Source organism: Melanotaenia boesemani, chromosome 3, assembly GCF_017639745.1.
Source record: "Melanotaenia boesemani isolate fMelBoe1 chromosome 3, fMelBoe1.pri, whole genome shotgun sequence".
NCBI lineage: Eukaryota > Metazoa > Chordata > Actinopteri > Atheriniformes > Melanotaeniidae > Melanotaenia > Melanotaenia boesemani.
The window spans coordinates 14,675,990-14,692,644 of NC_055684.1; the positions used below are offsets into that span (position 1 = coordinate 14,675,990).

General features: G+C 39.3%; 1 protein-coding gene across 1 annotated transcript; it reads right to left on the bottom strand.

Annotated features, from left to right (window-relative positions):
* Window positions 1-1,924: 1,924 nt before the first annotated feature.
* pck1 (phosphoenolpyruvate carboxykinase 1 (soluble)) lies at window positions 1,925-6,106 on the bottom strand. The gene is made up of 10 exons (XM_041978972.1): window positions 5,978-6,106; window positions 5,280-5,564; window positions 4,711-4,895; window positions 4,396-4,599; window positions 4,091-4,278; window positions 3,819-3,981; window positions 3,493-3,717; window positions 3,183-3,314; window positions 2,977-3,072; window positions 1,925-2,882 (listed from the first exon to the last, which is right to left on the bottom strand). Exons 2-10 carry the CDS (start codon window positions 5,501-5,503, stop codon window positions 2,425-2,427), a joined length of 1,875 nt encoding a protein of 624 aa, XP_041834906.1. The 5' UTR covers window positions 5,504-5,564; window positions 5,978-6,106; the 3' UTR covers window positions 1,925-2,424.
* Window positions 6,107-16,655: the final 10,549 nt, after the last annotated feature.

A 16,655-nucleotide genomic window follows, 5' to 3' on the forward strand; every position in this document is an offset into this window, starting at 1 on the left:
ACCACAATTTCAAAAGCCGGAGACTATGTAGACCCAGGGGAGCTTAAGGTTCATATTGGGTACCCCTTGATACTTTATTATTGTTTTTTGTTGTAGATATTGCTAAGTAATTCTTTAATGCTGGACCTAACAAGGGAAGGGGGAGTGTGAAGAGAAAAGAGAAGGAGAGAGTGAAGAAAAAGGGGGAAGAGATACAAAAGGCAACCTCAACAATTGTACAACCAAAATAGAAAACAGGCCGCTACACCTGTAGAGAAACTTAACGTAGGAAAACAAAACACACATTCGTCGAGAGCACCGATAAGAAGGCAAACCGAGAAAACATAAACAACTATAACACAAATGATAACGGCCCAGCTATAAGACTGCAAAAGTATAGCCGTGGCTATAATTTTTTTTTTTTTTTTTTTGTGTAAATAAAATGTATATCTTCTTAACTGGTTGTCATTGCACCTGCTCAAATGTGATATGTCTATAAATAGCAGTAAAATATGAATATTTCTGAAAATAATATCATTTGAACTTTATTGGCAACAGTGAAACAACTGAACATCATCCTAGAATGAGAACTCCATCATTTTTTCTAAGTTTAGAAAAGAAGTTAGCATAGCATGCATTTTTAGATCTGATGCAGCAACAATTTATATTCATAATATGACTTATTACTGGAAATATCCAGCTGCCAAAATCTGGCTACACAGCTGGATTTTTGTCATCCCCAGCTCTTCTGAAAACATAAAACTGTGACAAAGTGGGTTTCATTTCTTGCTTTACTTGACAAGCAGGAAATGGCTTTATATGTGACAAGGGTTTGCTTTTGCAGCACCAAAATTTGCAAACATAACGGTTTGGTCAGTCTTGCTGCCAACAACTTGTCTTACTTATTTATTAATTATTTTTAAAACATTTCTCATAACATTCATAACATGGAGAAAACACAGTATAAAGTAAGAGATGCTAGTTAGCTAGTAGGCTAATGTTAGCTAGCTGACTAGAATGGCTCATTATCATAAGATCCATTTCAATACATTTGACTAAAAGTTTGTATTTCATCAATTTGATCGCACTGATAAGCCTCTGATGCAGTACTCAACAGTTTTGTTTTCCCTGAACTGTTCCTTCAGACCTTCAGCTATAACATATTACAACACAGACCTAGTGTGAGATATATGGACACTAAAGAATCAAAAACAAGTTAGCGATGATTAACTACTGTCACCACTATTATCTTCACATCTTACACAACAGCTGCAGCGAACTGTGGGACAAAAATGTGGCCTTGTCCCACACCACTGTAGTTTTGTTCCCTTTCTCTGTTTACAACCAATTGTTGTTGAAGTCTGTGCTGCTAGTACTGACAATAATGTCTCTCAGGTGGAACGTGAGGATCTCAGTGTAGAAATATGGAAAGTGGGATTAAATAAATAAAGAATTCAATATAGGAACATTTGCACATCTAACCATAATATGTGCACCTTGTTAAGTACCTAAAAGGTTTTTATTTCCCCACGTAGTAGATGGGATATATACTCTTATTGCTGTGTGTTAGAGGAAGAAAGAAAGAAAGAAAGAAAGAAAGAAAGAAAGAAAGAAAGAAAGAAAGAAAGAAAGAAAGAAAGAAAGAAAGAAAGAAAGAAAGAAAGAAAGTATTAACGTACTGAATTCTGGGTCTATCCCTTTTCTTTTGCCACACAGCGTCTCTATCCCATTTTTTTACTTTTTATTTACTTCCCTTGTGAATGCTGTTCATACCCAAACATGTTAATGTCATTGTACTGACTTGCTGCCATTTAATTGCCTGTGAGGCTGCCAGGTGTCTAAATGAGTCATTTTATTCTCCTTTTATTTTCACTTTTTTTAGGACTGCCTTGCAATTTAGCTGTTTATATTGGGTATCATTGAAAAAATGAATAAGATGCATAAATAATTTTAAATATATTTATTGCTGCCACTCTTTTTGAGAGCTCAGAATTACAACAAAACTGGAAAAAGAGATAGTAACATAGTATAAAAATAAATTAAGGCAACAAACAGTCACAAGAAACAGAAAACACACATTTCCCCCATCTTTAGAGGGAGCTGAGCCAACATGGACTCATTCTGTGCAACATAGATCTCAATGGAAATGACAGTAAGATGTGCATTTATAATAAGTTATGTTTAAATAGACTTGAACAATGCATTCCAACAAGGTAAAACAGTGCTTCCATAACAGCATACAAATGGATGGAAGTGAGCATTTCTTACTAATTTAAGCTGACTTAAATGGTGACCTTTGACTTCTGAAAAGAAAGGTAAAGAAGTAATGATTTTAAGAAACAGAAAAGGTGGGGGTAATAAAAATTACAGGCAAGCTGTGTCACATGGCGAAGAAGAATCACCATCATGTCCATTCGGAAAAACTAAACTGTGGCTCCTTTCTCTTCACATCTGCTTCACCCTCTGTTGCAGGAGCTCCAGCTGCCGGGCCACCTCGTTGGGCAGGTCGTTGTTCACCTGTGTGGTAAAATACTTCCTCACATCCTCCACCTCTCTCTGCCAGAACTCCTGATCCAAGGAGAACAGCTCCTCCAGGTCTACATGCCCCTGCAGGCCCTGGAGGTTCAGGGAGTCGGAGCAGGGCAGGTAGCCCACAGCCGAGGGCATAGCGCCGGCCTCGCCGTTCACCCGCCTAAACATCCAGTCCAGAACTCGGATGTTGTCACCAAAGCCAGGCCAGAGGAAGCCAGCGGTGGGGCTCTTGCGGAACCAGTTGACGTGGAAGATCTTGGGAAGTTTGGCACCAGGACGGTCAGCCATGCTGAGCCAATGAGAGAGATACTGTCCAAAGTTGTAGCCGAAGAAGGGACGCATGGCGAAGGGGTCATTCATGATTACCTTGCCTGGATAAGTGAGGCAGAAAGAGAGAAATGGTGAGCGTTATATTAGTCAAACACAGGGAGCAAATAGACTGGATCTGCTTGCTCAGGTACTGACCTCTGTGTTCAGCTGCAGCAGTGGCCTCTGACCTCATGGCTGCTCCAACAAACACTCCATGCTGCCAGTTGAAGGCTTCATACACCAGAGGGACACCTGAAATTAAGCATAGTAGTTTACGTGTTTTTGTCTCCTTCTGAATAGCTCTGCATTACATCTCTATGTGTGTGTTTTCATCTCAATCTCCTCCCTGAGACCAAGCTCACCTTCTGGTCTACGCCCTCCGAAGATGACAGCCTCAATGGGGACTCCTTCTGGGGATTCCCACTGTGGGTCAATTATGGGACACTGTCCAGCCGGCGTGCAGAAACGAGAGTTGGGATGAGCACAAGGTTCACCTACAAAGACAAAAAGACAGAATGGTCATTTCACTTTTCTGATACTCATACACATGACACAGTCTTGTGCTTGAACTTCAGATCCTTCTTCAAATATGTGTTGCTGTTGTATAACTAGATAAGGATTCATAGTCCTTAGTTATAGTTTTCAGTGATCTATTAAGTGAAAGCTTTTTACCATCCTCTGATCTCCAGGGTTTGTTCTTCCAGGACGTGATGGTGACTCCCTCAGGCAGTGACTGGTCCATTCCCTCCCAGTACACACCACCATCACTGGTCTCTGCTACATTTGTAAAGATAGTGTTCTTGATAATGGTTGCCATAGCATTGGGGTTTGTTTTAGCTGAGGTTCCAGGTGCAACGCCAAAAAAGCCATTCTCAGGGTTGATGGCACGTAGGTTGCCTAGGAACAAGGAGAAAGGAGGAAAACAAAATACTGTTGTTAAATCTTTTGCAGTTTAAACGTTACTGAAGGCTACTGGCTGATCTTGAAAAGCCTTTCACCTTTGTTGTCAAACTTCATCCAGGCTATATCATCTCCTACACACTCAACCTTCCAGCCAGGCAGTGTGGGGTTGAGCATTGCCAGGTTGGTTTTCCCACAGGCACTTGGGAAGGCTGCTGCCATGTATTTCTTCTGCCCAGCAGGGTTGGTGATGCCCAGGATCTGAACAAGAAAAACATTTGGTTTCATGAGAATGGATTAGTTGTGTGTAACCTTTGGATAATAGTGGTGGCAAACCTCTATTTTCTGTAGAAGCTTTTCCTTTTCTTACCAGCATATGCTCCGCCAGCCAGCCTTCCTCCTTGGCAATCCGTGAGGCAATGCGCAGAGCAAAGCACTTCTTGCCCAACAAGGAGTTTCCTCCATAACCACTTCCAAATGAGACAATTTGTCTGCGGTCTGGGATGTGAGCGATCAATGTTTGCTCTGGGTTGCAGGGCCAGTTATTTACAAGGGGTTCTGAAAGAAGAACCACAGAAACATGCAAAATTTTAACAGAATGAAGCCGCAGCAACCTAAGAAACTTTTAGATGGATCAGTGTGTTCTGAGTGTATAGGATAATCTTGGAGACGTACTTTTTAGCGGCAGAGGACAGCCAACAGAGTGCAGACAGCGGACAAACTCGCCATTTCCAAGAGCAGACAACACAGCCTTCCCCATACGGGTCATCACCCTCATACTGGCCACCACGTAAGGAGAGTCAGTCAGCTCCACTCCGATCTTAGAGAGAGGAGAACCTACTGGACCCATGCTGAAAGGAATCACATACATGGTGCGACCTGAAGACAGGGACAAAAAAACAAAATATGATTACATTTTTGTTCATTGTTAAGAAGCTGTCAGAAAAAAGAAAAGACCCATGGTTTCATAATCTGCAAATGTACTGGTACCTTTCATGCAGCCGGGGAAACGTTGAGTCAAGGCTTTGTCAAACTCTTCCGGGGACATCCAGCGGCCCAACTGGCTGACTCCACCTTCGAGTGGCGAGGGCACCGTGTCCCTTTGGTCCCGGGTAACAATCACTGTTTTGCTTTCCACACGAGCCACATCCCTCGGGTCTGTTCTTGCCAACCAGCTGCATTAGAAGGAGGTTGAGGAGGATAAGGAAGGGGGAAGGATGGTGAAAAAAGAACAATTAAGAGGACATCAGTGCTTCTCTTTGCTTTGAGTTAAATTAAACATGTCTGTAAAGCCATCTTCAAATGATGCTGCAGGGGAACAAACAAAATGTACAGTATGTATAATTTTCTGGCTGCCTGGGAACTGCTGGTAAGCATTTGTGCTCTGACTAAACTAGCTGGACTTTCTGGTTTGACCGAGTTTGGTGTTTTCCAGGTATGTTGTTTATCTTAACAGCTGCCCTCAACAATAACATCACTGGGCAATCTGCCTACTGCAATGTTAGCTGCAAAAACAACAATTCCCCATTTTCTTTATTTATGTAAAAAGTAAAACCTACCAGTTGTCATATTTGGTGAGCTTCTTGATCATCCCCTGCTCCTCCAGCTGGGTCAAGATGGCAAGGTTCTCCTCATCAGAGCCGTCACAGATGTGGATGGACTCGGGCTGGCACAGAGCCACATTGGTTTCAATGAACTCCCTGACAGCCGGGCTGAGGGCGCTGATGTTGCCATTCAGGATCCTGGGACCGCTCTGGCTCTGGGACTGGATCTGGGGAGGCATGGTGAAGGAGTCTAGAAAGACGGGAAGCTGATAGACTGAGAGAAAAAAGGCGAGAGGAAATCTGGAAATAATAAGAAAAAACAGCAGGTTGGGGGGAGTATTACATAACAAAAAGAGCGAGTAAAGTAAGCAAGAATGTGGCAAGTAAGAAAACAGGGAAGGGGCAATAAAGGAGAAATGAAAAAGTCCAAAATGAAAAGCAGAAGCAAGTTGAATGGAATAATGTAGAGAATGGAAAGAAGATAAAGTATGCAAGAGGCAAAGATGTGCAGAAGAAAGGAGAAATAAAAATTAGCTTTACACAAACCACCTCTGAAAGCATCATAAGTTTTTGCAGCAGATTTCCTAAATTCAAACAACTGTTGCATATGCATGTCAGACAGATTGAGTTCTGCACCAGCATCCCTCTGCAAATCACAGTTTCTATCCTTCCACACACACCAAGGTCAGAGAAAAGAAGGAGGATCAGGTTACCTTCAGTTTGCTCGGAGCAAAGAGTTGTTAGCTTGGTCTCATCAGCTGAGGCGTCTCTGTTGCTGCTTCAAGAGAGATGAAAACTCTTGATCAGTTGTCTTTGCTGTGGAGGTTTCTTCCTTTTTATACCCTGGGATGTCCCTCAGGAAGGGATGGGAGGAGGAGGAGGAGGAGGAGGAGGGAAGAGTGTGTGAGGAGGTGTGTGCACATGACCCTGTCGTTTACAGCAGATATGAAAAAGACAGGCTGTTACAGGCTTTGGGTTGATCATTAACCAGCAGCAGGACGTAATGCTGCCTCATGTAACCGGTTCCTCTGTTGCCGACTGAGTGCTGATAGCTGGCTGAGATCTCAAAGAGAGACGCAGACAGACTGTAAAACACATTCCTGAAAGGAAAAAAACAGGTTTAATGTGTATTTTTTATTTTTGAAAGTATGTAATCTACATTAAAGTCACCGTAAGGTGCAGAAAGAAATTGTGTAATTTAGTTTTTTTTTTCAGATTAGTGCATTTGCATTACTTTTAATATTTTTCCTGCTACTTTTTCCTCAAAATATTTCTCTTTTTCTGTTAACTTTTTATTGAAATTCAGATAATAGAAGTTTTATTAAAGCTTAAGAGGAAGAAACCTGTTATCGGTGACATCCTGCCCTCTTGAATGAGTTGCAAAAGGTGTTGAACTTTGGCCTATATCAGCAAGTGATGTAAGAGCAGGGTTCACCCTCATCATGCTGCAGCGTTTTGGCTGCCCTCCTTTGTATTGGCTGACTGCCGGGGGCTTGTCCCTGTGTGGTCAAAGCTCAGTCGGGATAAGGCTTGTGCGTGTGCGCGCCTGCATGTACTCCTGTGCATGCGTGTGCCTGCATGCATGTACTCCTGTACATTTAATCATTACTGTTAAAAGTTCAGATTCTTACAGCTGATTTTAAGTTAAGTTCTTATTATTAGTAGTTGTTGAAGTCACAGCAGCAGTGTCAGAGGGAATAGCTATCGCACCACTAGTAAAAAGAAGGTTGTGAAATCTGCATATTTAAAAGGAAAAAAAATTGCCTCATTACAGAGAAGCTGGGGCACATAATCTTTTCATGCTGTCTGCACCTTTATAGTCATTGGTTCTCTCTGTCTTTGTATTTCATTAGTTTTTCTCTTTACTAATATTTTCATCTACTGAAAAGCCAAGTTTTATTCAGTCTAATGGTTGACATGCAGCTGTGCATTGTGTCTTCAGAACTGAGGGGTGTTTCAAAAGTCTTCTTTTCAGTTTTAATGATTTAAAATAGCTAGAAAATAGATTAAAGTGGGGCCACAGCAACAGCTATAAGTCATGTTGCATCCAGAGGACCTTTGGCGGCAGAGTTTAAACGATGCTCATCAGATTATGAAACCTTCCAGCAGTGTGCATTTGGGATTGTGTAAGTTTTGTAGTTTGAAAGAGCTGGAAGATGCATCTCATTTTCTTATTATTGTAATTCCCATAAGCCCTATAACCCTATAAACTAATATTTTGTTACAGGATTTTTGACGTCTGAAGATGTAATCAGTTAGGAATATTAGCGGTAATGTACATGCAACATCTTAGATTAAGTATTTACTGAAATTTGTTCTGTCTGACAAATCCATGGTTGTAACCGTGGTATTTCAGTTATATGCTGCATTTATCCAAAAAGAAGCTAAACAGGAGTACTTCACATTTTATTATTAGCAGCATTTACTCCTTAAGAAAGTCCAAGTCCCGGCAGCTGCAGTCATACTTACAGGAAAGGGTGCCACTTTTAGAAGAGATGTTATCCCTAAACATTACATTTTGACAATTATTCTTTATCTTTTTTTTTTCTTTCTTTCTTATGCAGGGGTCCGTGTTGAATGTTCTGTGCATGCAGATGTGAACATGCAACAGCAGCTGTCAGCTTAACTTCACAGGGTGCTGAGACCGAGTAGAACAGGCAAGAAAGAATGACACTCAAAGTTACACAACACCCGCCAGTTTAAGTGTTTTATGAACTGGGCCTCAGTTATGTAATAACCTGCTAGCAGTCATAAATCTGAGACACCCAGAAGATCTGCAACCTGTCTGCTAAACTTTAAGAACACTTTGCAACCATTTCTTCCAGTTGAACGTAATTTATTTATACATATTTTACAATATGAAAAATACTTGTAATGGGTTGTTTATGTGTTAAACTGGTGATTGCTGACTAAATTCATCTGGATTGTGACCTCATCCGGTACATGCTGGATTAATCTAGCTTTCCAAGATTCCTTCACGGGGGAAATGTGACACAGGAATCTGAACTTAGGATCAATGTAGTGTTTTTTCCTCTGCTCTTTTGACCGGCCTCAGTTTTTGTGATGAGCAGAGCACGCTCACGTGTCATCTGATGATTGAGATAATGTCACGTGTCTGTCACTGGATTACATAAATTCGGGAAATACTTGCAGTCAACCTGCAGGCCAAAAAAGAAAGCAGAACAATCCAAAACATGTCTTATGTTAACATTTGGACAAACTGGGCTTTTCTTACAGCTCCTCCAGCTTTAGGCTGCTAGTTTGTCTTAAATCTTAACTGTATTTTCTAATAATGCTGTTGAAAATATGTTTTGATTGACCTTTTGTTGTTTATTTGCTTGCATCCTAGTCTTTTTTAAATAATTATAAGATATTTCTTTATGAAATTGGTGGCATGCACCTACAGAAAGGAAGGGGGTAGAAATTATCTCTAAAGGGCCCAAAAACTACAACCACTGTGCCTTTAAAGTTTGTACATTTTTGTAGCATGTAGTGTATCTGCGTTGGCCCTGTGACATAGTGACCTGTCCACCAGTTCTGGACAGTTCTGGTTAAGAAGTCTGGATGATACGTTGGATTTAATTTGAATAAATTATTAGATACCAGAAATGTTCTAAATTCCTGTTTAGGCCGTTTCCCAAAAGAATATTATACTTCTTGAAGAAGATTAGATCCTTTAAGAAAAATGATGCAAAAGTTTCTGAACATAATGGACAACACTGAACACCCTTTACATTACAGTGATGAAATAACAGTGTGTTCAGTCAGAGGCTTCTTTGACTCTGCTGCAACAATGAATAGTGAAAGAAGTCATTCCTGCCAAAAGGTATACAGGTGCCCAACCAGGTAAACAACCAGATTCCAAGACAACTTATAAAGCAAAATTCTCTTATTATTTACATGCTGTTTGGCCTCAAAGTTGGCTGTGCATTTTTATAGTGTGAGATAATAATTTCAGAAAAGAAATAAAATAAAATATTAGGAAAAATGTAAAACATCTATAAAGAGAAACATCTTTGGATAGGATTAAAATTCATTTTGAGTCAAGAAGCAGAGATTAGACTGATTCCAGACTAGACCGGACTCACTTTTCTGTGTCTCCTTGGGGGCAGTGGAAAATCCAACAGACACGTCACTGTTTAAGCTGACACAATGAACTTACTACATTATCAATAAGTGCTTCTGTACACATCTGTCAGTTAATAAATGAGCAACCTTGTCAATAAATATTAGTTTTCCTGTCAACAAGTGCTTTTCTTTGTTAAGGCCTAACACTGACCTATGAATCATTTAAGCATAAAATAGACTCCTAATTTAACAGGTAAGCAAGTGTCGTATCAACAGACAACAAACAACAGACAACTTATCAAAGAACTTAAAAACTTAAATTGGGTCTCTAAAACCTTTGTTAGCTAATAAAACAATAAACGAATATAAATCAAAGATAACACAGCTTTGAAGCCAGATAATAGTGTTTTTTAGCCACAATGTGATTTTGAAAAGACTATTAGCTGAAAACGTGACATATTTCATCATGAATTCTCCTTAAAGATTTTGAGTAAACTTAATTATTGGAGGACAAAAGTAGAAGACTATAAAAAGTGGAAGACTAAAAAGTTTAAAATCATTTAAATTTATTTAACAGCTACTTTATAGAGTCAGTAAATCATCCTAACTAGAATCTGTTCCTGTTTGTGCTCTTTCCACTCTAAGAAAACTTATCTCTGGAGATGTTTGCAAGTTGTGTGTGTGTGTCTGTTTATTAAATCTATGTGCATATATAATCATTAAATCTTGCGACAGTTTAAAAGCCGCCTTATGTTCTGCTGTTATCACGATGTTTGGCGCCAAGTCATTGGCTAGCTTTAATGAAGTACTAGTAGACTAATACCTTTTGACAACAGACAAAGGAAAATGGTTCAACATGTGTCACACTGCAAGAATCGAGCACTTCCAGCAGCTTGGAAGATTCCAGCAGTGTGACGAGACCGAGCAAGCTAGCATCCACTGCCTCAACCACAGGTGTGCATCCCTGTTTGCCCTCTGCCTCTGAAGGCACCGACTGCAGCTGGATTAAACTCCAACTCATCCTGACAAAGTGTAGTCACAATTACCATTTTTTACTGAGCACGGTTCCTCTTTGACCAGATGTAGAAGTTGTTGAGAGGTGAAAGCTTAGTGAAAACATCTGCGATGAGCATCTGTTGCTCTGTGTGGAACTTGATCCATGGTGCTGAATGTACCTCTCATAAGGTCACTGTTTAGGTCACTTAGTTAGAAAGTCTGATTATTGGTTGAGATTATTAAACTGTCATTGCTATTAATGAATAAAATGTTAAATTTTCAAAAATACATAAAAACTAAAGTAGAATGATAAAGACATTAGGCACTAATATCTAAGACCAATCCTGTATGACAAAATGTTTTTCTTATAATTTGAATGTGTTGAAGACAGCTGAAAGGTAGTTGCTGCTAATGTAGAAGAGCCTCATGAGCTGCACAAATCAAACAGATTTAATCACCTTCTGCAAACAAATGCTGCTGCAGCCGGCTGAGACGAGCTGCAGGCAGCAGGCTCCCATCCAGGTTTCTGCATTATCAACTCATCAACAAGTTAAATGTTACTGTTCACAACTTGATCTGGTGTAATTAACTCTCCATTGAGAAAAAAAAAAGAAACTAAAAACTTAAATGGCTTAAAATGGCTCCAAAAGATTTCAGTATCCCCCCAAAGTGGCAAATTGATACAAGTAGTAGTATTTCTTTTAGAATACCCAGATTTTTTTAAATTCTCATGGGGCAGGAGACTGAACCCTATGTTGCCTACATGTGTCTACTGTGGTGTGAATGCTTGTGTTGGATTTGCACTTGGTAGATACATAGAAAAGGGTTGTATAAATGTGTGTGCAATTGGGTGAACATGACATTGTAAAAGCGCTTTGAGTGGTCACATCTGACAAGAAAATCACCATATAAGTGCAGTGCAGTCCATTTACAGTGTAGTATTACCATGGTTGGCCATATACAGACAGCAGGTGTAATAGATTGCAGCTCCAGACGATGTGGAGCATCTAATGATGCTTGGGTGCAGGGTGATCACATGGTTTTTATTGCTCTTTGCTCGTGTATGGAAGTAAATCTGAACTCCATCGAACTGTGACAAATGGACTTTGTTTTGAAGTGGATCTCTTTCCTAACCCTTCTGAATGACCAAATGCTGTTGTCTCTACATATATATTTAAAATTGACTTTTGTTTCTTAGTTATCTCAGGTGTGATACCTGCGGGACACAGCCGCCTCTATGGCTGGCAACAGATGCTTCACTGGCTGCGATAACAAATTCAAAGCAATAAAAGAGTTTACATGACAGATTGTTTCAGAGATGTTGTATGAAGCACAAATAAAAACACACAGAAAATGGTGTGTGTTATGGGCAGTTTTTAATTAGTGCAGCTGAAGTGGCTTTCCTGGTTTTAATAAAGGCTCAGTGGACATAAACCTCAGTGGCTGAACCAAGACTTGGGGTGCACAGTCAGGGAAGAGTCACACACTTCCAACTGAATATATAATTGGCTCTGAATCTCAGATCTCAGTGGAAATGCAGCAGATATGAAGCTCAAATAATAGTTTGGTTCCTGAGGAAAAAAATGGCCAAATAGTCAAAACGTCTCATGTGTCCACAAGTTACAGCTTTGCAGGAACAGGACAAAATATATTATATGAAATGAAATTATGAAATTATAGCTTGGTTAACACATGACGACTGACATAAAGTGATCATTTGAAGTGCAGATGACTGAACACCTTAACATTAATACAACTTGCTCAACAGCTGATAATGTTAAGTGAGGTGTGTCTGAGTAATGCAGCAAAATACTTTAAATAAAGTGCTGACATTGATTTTTAAAGTTGAAACTACACATTTAAATTTAAATGGTTTTAGTTTTGAATTAAAATGTATATTCAAAACAAACAAAAAATGATGCTCTAAATACCACTTACTGGTAAACATAAGTCTGTTTTGCTACAACTATCATGAACTAGTTGTTCATGAGAGCAGCAGACTTTGTTGAAAACATTGTTTTTAATAGATTATGGCATCCTCTGATACGGGGTTTGATCTGTTTAACAGGAGCTTACAGTATAAACAGAGTCAGGGGCAAACAGAGACCAGGCTTCTGTGTTAACCTGGCACAAACAGATATGCTATCTCCAGACTTTTATTAAGTGAGGTTGCTGCTGGTGCAGCTCGTGTAATGAAACAGATGCTGGATTTTCAGACATCTTCTATATTTAACACATATTACTACAAAAAACAAATATTTCAGCTGTTAAAATAATAACATCCAAGATGTTTTAATACAAATGCGCTATTATAATATACTTTATATATTTAGTTGTTACCCAGTTTTGATTTTAAAGGCAGATGCAGATATCTATACACTCAATGGCCACTTTATCAGGTACACCTGTTCAATTGTTTAAAATTAATAAATGGAAAATCAGCCAATCACGTGGCAGCAGCTCAATACATTTAGTCATGTAGACATGGTTTAAGACGACTTGCTGAAGTTCAAACTGAACATCAGAGTGAGGAAGAAAAGGGATTTAAATCTCACTGGTGTCTCCTGGGTTTTTAAACACAACCATCTCTATGATTTAAAGAGAATGATCTGAAAAAGAGAAAATATCCAGTAAGCAGCAGTTGCTTGCATCAAAATGCCTTGTTGAGGTCAGAGATCAGAGGCAATGGGCAGACTGGTTGGAGATGATTGAAATGAATCAGGAACATTAAAATGAGTTAAAGCATTGATTCCAGCCAAGATATGCAGAACACCATCTCTGTACTCACAGCACATCCAACCTGGAAGCAGATGAGTTACAGCAGCAGAAAACCTCACTGATGTTACTCACGTCAGCTAAGAACAGGAATCCGAGGCTGAAAGTCACACAGACTCAGCAAACTGGACAATACAAGAAGGAAAAACTTTGCTGGCTCATGAGTCTCCATTTCTCCAGTCTCCAGGCTTGCTGTACAAAGGTTTTAGGTGTTGTTTATTCTAATGAAGCCGGTTTTATTGCAGGTTTTATGTACTCTACCTTATCTATAGATAATTCTATATGTCACTTATTAGCAATTAAAGGGATAAAAAGCAGCTCTCAGTAACTACAAAATATTTTAATAACAGATGAAGAGAATATAAACTACAGGCAGATAATCAGCTGAAAGATCTTTAGACTGCTTCAAGTGTTCGGCAGGATGAGTACAGACCAAACTAACATCCACCATTTAAACAACACATGTATGCATGTTGCATCTTCTCAGAGGTCTAAAACTCAGCTGCAGAGTATCTAAAAGGCTGATAACAAAACAAAACAAACAAACAGAAAAAAAGTGAGAACTTGAGATTTTACTTTTTTTTTGTTTTGTTTTACTTGTTAAAAACAGTTAGCTTAGTAGCTAATTTGAACCTTGGTAAATTATCACATGATTCCCATATATTAGTTGGCTTTTTTTTATTATTTTATTTACTACCTTTTTCAGGTTTATCATGTAAACATGTCTTATGTTTGCAAGCAAAGCACATAGCTCAAAGGACCGAATAAGTTTCAAAAATCACTGCACAACTCATACATTGTCTCAGTCTTGGTAGTCCCAGTGCTGGTTAAATACGGGTGCTGGAACAGGTCCTTATTCAAGCTTTTACGACTAACATGACCTAGATCAGCCTTTCTCAAACTGGGGGTCAAGACCCTCAAGATAATTTCAGGGAGTCGCCAAATCATTGTAAAATAAAATTTTATATTAGGGCTGTCAAAATGAATGCGTTAATGCAAAGAAATTAATCTGTGGAATTCATTTGTTAACTAATGCATACACAACAAAGTGACTCATGCCAGATTAAAAACTGAAATTTGACATTATCTCATCCAGAACCAAATATACACTACCGTTCAAAAGTTTGGGGTCACTTCCCCATTGAATCCCATGGCAAAGTGACCCCAAACTTTAGAAAGGTAGTGTAACAAAATCCATTTTATTCTCCTTATTTATGTAGAATCTTATAGTGTTCCAGTTTTTCATTTAGAGGATGCTGCAGGATGACCCATTTGTTATATCACAGAATCAACCACCCAGTTGTTCCATCTGATATTTTGATGATAGGTCTAACGCACCAAATCATTGCATGCCCACTGCCACAAAACAAGAAGTCGTTTTATACGTAATGGCTGATTGTGACCAGAGCGGGATGGAGGAATCCAAAAAACCCGTCTGCCCTTCAGATGGAAGTTTCAGAATTACAAAGACGGAACGATCAATGACAACGCTGCCATTTGAAGACAGAGCAGGAAGAAGTTTTCATTTCACTGAAGCACCTTTATCTCAATGTCAAGCACGCATTTGTTGAGGCTGTAGTTTCAGGTCCAACACCCAGCTTTTGACAGTGTTGTGGCTCTGAAAGGTTGAGAATGACTGACCAGATGACTAGGGTCTACAACAACAACATAAAGCAGACTAGATGCAACATTTACCTGTTCTGGTTTATCTCCAAAACCCTACTAGCCAAATATATAGGTGGCTCTTTTCTTTTCAGCAAGGAATTGGTGCTACTCTGGCATTAGTTTTTAATACTGGAAGCAGAGCTTTCACAGCTTAAACATACAAAAGATGTTTGAAGTTAGGTTCTGTCTCTAGATCAGCTCTGGAGCTGCTTCGTGCTGTGACCATATGGTTAAATCTATTTCCTGGTAGATGATGTCTTAGGTTTTGTGTACATTGAGTTGAAAATGATGACATATAGGGAACATTTTGTAAAACATTAAAGTTGTGTTTGAAGCTTTTATTGGTAAAGGTCTGCCAGTAGGGTGCTGGAGGGTGTGATAAGAACTTCTGGACTCTTATACACCCATTTTTTTAAAAGCTTTTTTGTAATCTTTGACTAGTATCAACTGGTCCAATTTGTCGAAATCAAGCACTGATGTTTAACAAAAAATGAGCAAAAACAACAGGTAATTTCTTTTTCTTTTCTTTTTTTTTTTTTTTTTGATAAGCTAAATAAAGGAGTTTTACAGGTGACTATTTAGAACACAGGAGTATTATTACTCCTGTGTTCTAAATACTGACCTGCTGGACAGACCACTGGACACAGTCATCTTCACATGTTCATCACGAACACGAACTTTGACATGACGTTCATCATCCATGTTTCTGGAGAGACAGCAACTGCAGAGCAAAAACAGAGCAAAGTACATCATCCATCGTCAATCTGAACCATGGAGTGTGTGAATCCCTGAAGCAAACAGCAGCTGCAGGAGAGGAGGTTAAAGTACCAAGTGCACTGACGTAAAGATACACACTTGATAACACACAGGGACGTCACTGACAAGGTGTTTGCCCTAACCTACATAGTAAACACATCTGGGCTTAAACCAAGCTACTTTGCTAGTGTTCAGTGGGACAGATGTGGCCCAAGGCTCATCATCCAGCTTTCATATCATATATTGCATGTTATGTACAGTATTATATATTTTACTGTTGGCATTTTTTCCCATTATGTTGTCCCCATCATGTTTCTGTGAAATCTAAATTCTATCGATAGTGTAATGCCAACTTCTCATACAACCTCTGGGCCTTGCTTGGCTTGTGGCACATATTGTAGGTTACAGATGTGGCCCAAATGTCATTAGCCAGCTTTGGTATAGGTTTGAGAGTATGGGTGTTGTGAAGGCCAGATGTGGCCCAAACACCTAAAGACAAAGTAAATTTGGGCTACATCTGGTTGATACACTACCAGTCAAAAGTTTGAACATGTTTTCCCGTTAGATTAAATGGGGAAACATGTCTGATGCTACTGTCATCTTCTGATGACAGTAGCATCTTCTGATGGCTGCTGTCAGCAGGATAACGCACCATGTCACAAAGCTGAAATCAACTCCATCTGCTTTCTTGAACATGACATCTAGTTCACTGAACTCCAACGGCCTCCACAGTCACCAGACCTCAGTCTAATAGAACAGCTTTGGGATGTGGTGGAATGGGATTCTCATCATAGATGTGCAGCTGACAAATGCACAATTCTTTTATTGGCTTTCTATATGCCATTTCTTTAATAAAGTATTTTAGCAATCTAAAATAAGTTTCTATTCAAACTTCAGAAAAAAGGCTGATTGCTGGCTGACCTCATTGTTAGAGGAAAAACGGATGTTTAAGCTAGACATGGTGTCTTTGATTAGAGCTCCACTTCATGTCTCTGCAGGAGAACAGAGCATATAAAACCCATTAATACCCCACAATACTTCTGATCGCAGAGTTATGTTCCCATTGCCACCAAATAAATGATAAAGTACATTCACACAAGAATTTAAAATCATTTTTAATATAAACAAAAG